We start from the raw sequence: 5,547 nt of genomic DNA on the forward strand, positions 1-5,547 counted from the left end.
GTAGGTGAAAGTGACCGGACCTGGAAATGTTCTGAATATGGGGGGTAAATGAGAGGGCCGAGTCAAAGGTGACACCAAGACAACGAGCCTGAAGGGGGGGAGGAATAACAGTGTTATAACAGTTAGATATATGTCAGGGGGGGGATTTGGAATTTGAGGGGGGGATGATGATGAGTTCTGTTTTAACATTCCCTCGTGGGAATCCTCCAGGTCCATTTGTTTCAATGGCAGTAATTGATTCCCCCAGGAAATGTTTAAGGTAATGTCAGTTCCCCCATTTTATAAAAAGTCAATTGGCTTTTGTTCCTTTCAAATGGATTTCAAATTCCCATACAAATTAATGAATATAAAAGCATATATATATATAAAAGCAGGTAAATGCAGGTCAGAAGGAGGTCAATACTAGGCCAAATGTACATGATTTCCAAATGAGCTCAGAAGTGTCTCACCAACCTAATGTCAAACAATCCAATGAGATGGGCTTAAAGGAGGAAGAATACGGAAGACGAGAAAAAAGATGGCGACACCTGTTGTCCAGTCTGTGTTGGAATGAAGATGGGAGTGGAATCACAGACTAATTGAGGGAGTTTGTGTATAAAGGTGTCATTTCCTTACTGATTTCCCATTAAAGCCCATCAACAAATTCCCTAACACACTCTTTATGGATTTAGTAATTTAGCTCTCTTTTCTATCACATTAAAAACATTGTAAAATGCAGATGAGTTGCCATTATAATTCAGATTTAAACTTGCTCACCTTACATCACTGGAAAGCACACGATGAAGTAGGCGTAAGCTCGCTGTTAACATAAAGCTCCTGTTACCTGAAAGAGGAGATTTTGTCCACATAACATTTGGCCAGGTGACCGGGGTCAAGGATTTTGCAAGCTCATGCCAACACATGAGATTAGTGAGTTACACAACTAAATTAGTTAACTCATCTACTTTCTCTAGGACCAATAATGGAAACAAAGTATTTGAGTGTAAAGTCACTGTAACAAGAATATGACTGCAATGATATGTTATGAATCATGATCCCTGATAATATGATAAGGATCAATACATGATGGTTGTCTGCTTTGTATATAGGTACAGGTTACAAGAATTAACTCTAGGGCAGTGATTCCCAACCAGGGCTCCTCCAGGGGGCGCTATTGGTTCTTAGGGCAATGAGCAGTTTGCACCTCTCAGGTCAGTATAAGTGACACCAATGGTGTTTTTGGCTATCTGTAAGGGTGACATTCTTCCCACTGGCCAGCAATGTAAGAGGATTTCTTCCCACTGACCACTGTGGATATAGTAATTATAGAAAGAGTTTCCCAAAAATAATTCCAAGGGTTCCCTTATGAGATAAAGGCTATGACATTATGACTCACTATGTTGTTAGTGAGATATTAATTGTATGAAAAAAAAATCATGTGAGCAATGTGTGTTTGGTCCTAAATAGATCGTCTTATGGCCTTAATAATTGCTGATAATAGCACAGACAAATCAAGGGTTTTCATTTTCCAATCAGTTTTCATGTGTAGTTTCTTTCTAAACTTGTTAGCAGGTTTGACCACTTTAAAGAGTCATCTCCTAGCACAGTTCCCTCCAACCTTACCTAAATGGTGGATTGAAAGGGAATAATATAAAGCAGTGTTTCCTTTTTTATCAGGGGGACTCCTTGAATAACTTTTAGGTCTTGGGAAATCATTACTATATCCACAGCTCATATAATATTAGTATGGTGGTCAGTGGGAAGAATTCCTCTTACATTACTGACCATTGGGAAGAATGTCACCCTTACAGATAGCCAAAAAGATCTTTGGTGTCACTTACACTGACCTGAGAGGTCCAAATTACTCATTTCTCAAGGAACCCCCAGCAACCTCTAGAGGAAACCTGGTTAAGATACTCATCCAAGATGGCGGCACCTACCAACAGTCTCAGGATTTTTGGATGTTTACACACGGAAGACTTCAACATGCACAAAATATTTTAAATGCTCATATCATCCTATGATTTTTAAGTGATGATCATTGAACTTAAAACATGATTTGTTATGATTTCATATTCAGTTTGAACTTGAACAATGAACAGATTTGGAAGGTTATTTTGTATACAAAATGTTTACAGAGCTCAGTGAATGAGGAGATTAAAAATATTTTTGTGTTTCCCTTGGATAAAATGACAATCTGGCATTTAGCACTGAGCCTCCTCTTGTGCACTGGCACAACTATCGATCAAGTGACAGCTCTACTGATAGATGGCTTTTTATTGCACCACGTGGCTTGGCATTAAAGCAACACAGCACTCTGTCCTTCATTCCAGCCTCAAGTCCAGTCTGCCCATAGGCTCAAAGTGCTCTCTCAATCCTCAATTTATCTAGTGACCCCAAGAGCACTCCCATACCATGCCAATCCAAAGTATCTTCTAATGAAACCAGTGGGCTCTCAGTCTGTGCATCTTCCAGCCAATCCAATATACCCATTGTGCCCGTTGGCTCCAAATGTCATCCCAGCCTACCTATCATCTAGTGACTCCACTGCACCCTGTGATTCCAAGGGCACTGGCAGCCCACTTGCTATCCATTGACTTCAGTGACCCCAGTGCACTCCAAGTCCTTGCATCATCTAATGACTGCATGAGCCCAGTGTGCTGCCATGCACCCCCTTTTTGTTCCTGCATGGTCCTCCACATAAATTCAGCCAAAATGAGATGAAATCCCCTTTTAGGCCAAAAAAAGAAAAAATACTGAGAACAAATTTGGTTTTTGTATTAGTAGCTTTGCACAACATTGGGTGTTCAAAGTGAACATACCTTCATTTATTACACGTATAGTTTTTCTAGACTGGGTGAACATACACTTTTATAATTGAACCACTGTTGCCTAGGAGTATAACATGATTTGTGGATTGAAGGACTTCAAGTTCTTTGGATGAGGTTTAGTTGATTAAAATAATATCTTCAATTTTATTTTACTGTACAATGGATCCAAAGGTATTTGTTTTTAGTTAGCATTTATCATTAATTTTCCTGACATCAATTCTAAAAATTGCTTTTTATTATAGGGTATTTCACTTTTCACTTACTAAATGTTCTCTGAACTCTTTAACTTAGACTGTTGTAAGTCCAATGATCTCAAAAACACCACCCTTGGACATACCATGGCAGGCAAATAAATGCAGTCGATCAATAATTGCTCTTTCATACCTGACCCCCACAGCAAAGCGTTTATCCAGTTAATGTTTAGAGCAATCTTGGCTTGCACAACACAGATGACACATACTATCCTATATAAGTGGTCAGTCGGGCTTTAGGATCTCACAGCTTTCTACGCAGACCTTTGGAATCCGTTGTGAGTATGCAAAGTTTTCAAATTTTCCTAAAAAGCGGCTTAATGGCAAATATCCAGCAATGTATTAACCATAAAGGCCAGTGCCTAGGGCAGGAAAGACAGAGGGGGCATCTTTAGATTATACAATTAACAATCTGTGATTATATTTCTGATTTGGTTCTTCTGGCCACATTGGTGGCTGAATCCATTCATAGAAGATGAAAAGACACTAAGCAGTCAAATCTTCTCTATAGGTCAAGACCATGAAACTGCCTTGTCTTTTGTCTTGTTTCATGGTCCCCAAAACCAGCACCCACCTCCGATACTGGGTCCAATATTACTACAATATTCCTACAGCACAATAGACAGGGCTTGGGTATTGTCATATATCTAGGATGGCATGGTGTCCAAATACGACCCTGCAGATATCTAAATGTCCTTAGATATAATGTTCTACTTTCACAGGTAAAAGGCAACAATTCTTTCCATCTTTTAAAGGATCAATTTATTCAAACCTGATATTTCTTTTTTGGTAGACACCGGTGAGTTCAATCACTCCACAGATGTTCCAAAGGATATCTAAATCCAAAAACTGAAATGTATTATGTCGACTCTTATCTTAGATGCGTTGCTTTTATTGCATTTGTTTTCATTTTTCAAGCTAAGAACAGAGCAAGCACTGAATCACTTATTTTCCTTTCTGTGTCCTATTGAGTATGAAGAGTTTTCATAGAAACTGGTGTCTGATTTTTCTCTAATCTCTTGCAGTTGTAACAACTCAAAAATTTTAGATTTTTATTTACATTTTGTTTTAGTGACAATGTCAACCAGGGCAAGCAGGGGCAATTTCCCCAATCAAAACACAGATAGCAAAAGGTCCCTTTCTTAGCCCCCAAGTCAGTTCAACATAGGGCCCCACTGTTGGCTTTCTCTGCCACCTCATTCAATCATCATTTTCTGGTGGAATTAATGGAGAATCTTCTAGGTTCATGAGTTTTTAATGGCATTGATTGAACCAGAGCCAATTCATTGCTTACATTAGGGCTGGGGATCCTGATAGGAGAAATGAGACAAGATGCTTTACTCTACAGGTATTCCCCGGGTTACATACAAGATAGGGACTGTAGGTTTGTTCTTAAGTTGAATTTGTTTGTAAGTCAGAACAGGTACATTTATTTTAATAAATGCGATTAGGATGTTTGTCTCAACCTATTATTAGGCAATGAGGTGTCAGTTGTCAATCACAAACAAAGTAAAAAAAAAAACTAATGGAGCCTAGACATTCATTAACTTCTGGAGCAAGCTGTGCTTTCTTAAAAAGAAACAACTGCAGAGTTTGTCTTGGTCATTAAAGAGTTACAAGATATTAAAAAAGAGCAAATCCCCCCGCAACCTCAGCTGTGTTTAGCAAAAGATTTCTTCTGCATGTCACCAAAAATATATATTGATGGGGTATTGTTAAAGATCACAATCTAATTTACCTTTCTTATTTTTTAAAGGAAAATGAGGATCCTACTCTACCTGGGCCTGAGTTTGGCTCTATTTTGCTCGTTGGCTTTTGCTGACCACCACAAGGGCCAAGGGAGGAGAGATGGTAACAAAGATGACCATGAGAGTAAAGATGATCCCCAGCAACCCCGTGGTGGTCACCACCGCCACCATGGTCACCTCCATGGTCATCAACGTGGCCATCATCATGGCCATCATCATGGCCACCATAGACACCACCATCATCATGGCAATGAAACATTGGCCTGCCACAAATTAGCAGACAGCAATTCCAATTTTGCATTTGACCTCTTCAGACAGGTAGCAGCAGACCACTCATCAGAGAACATTGTCCTCTCCCCTGTAAGTATATCTACAGCATTGGCTTTACTGTCACTCGGTGCCGAGGGCAAAACCCAAGCGCAGATCATAGAAGGTATTGGTTTTAACACCTCTGAAATCTCTAAGAAAGAAATCCATGATGGTTTCCAGCATCTGCTGGAGGTGCTTAATGATGATGATGACAGCGAGCTGCATGTTGACAGCGGGAACGGCCTTTTCATAAGTCATGGTTGGAAAATCCTTGATGATTTCCTCCAGAAAGCAAAGGACCTCTATGATTCCGAAGCTGTCACAGTTGACTTTCAGAATAATGAAGAGGTCAAGAATCAAATCAACAGCTATGTTGCACAGAAAACAGATGGCAAGATCACTGACGCATTGAGCACTGTAGACAAGGAG

General features: G+C 39.7%; 1 protein-coding gene across 1 annotated transcript in view; it reads left to right on the plus strand.

Annotated features, from left to right (window-relative positions):
• Window positions 1–3,209: 3,209 nt before the first annotated feature.
• The window catches only part of LOC140342196 (alpha-1-antitrypsin-like), a gene marked incomplete in the record, with an annotated part of 6,227 nt that continues 3,889 nt past the window's right edge, over window positions 3,210–5,547 (plus strand). The window contains 2 exon segments of the mRNA XM_072428307.1: window positions 3,210–3,339; window positions 4,818–5,547. Coding sequence (XP_072284408.1) covers window positions 4,822–5,547 — 726 coding nt within the window.

This window comes from Pyxicephalus adspersus, chromosome 12 (assembly GCF_032062135.1).
Source record: "Pyxicephalus adspersus chromosome 12, UCB_Pads_2.0, whole genome shotgun sequence".
In the NCBI taxonomy this organism is placed as follows: Eukaryota; Metazoa; Chordata; class Amphibia; order Anura; family Pyxicephalidae; genus Pyxicephalus; species Pyxicephalus adspersus.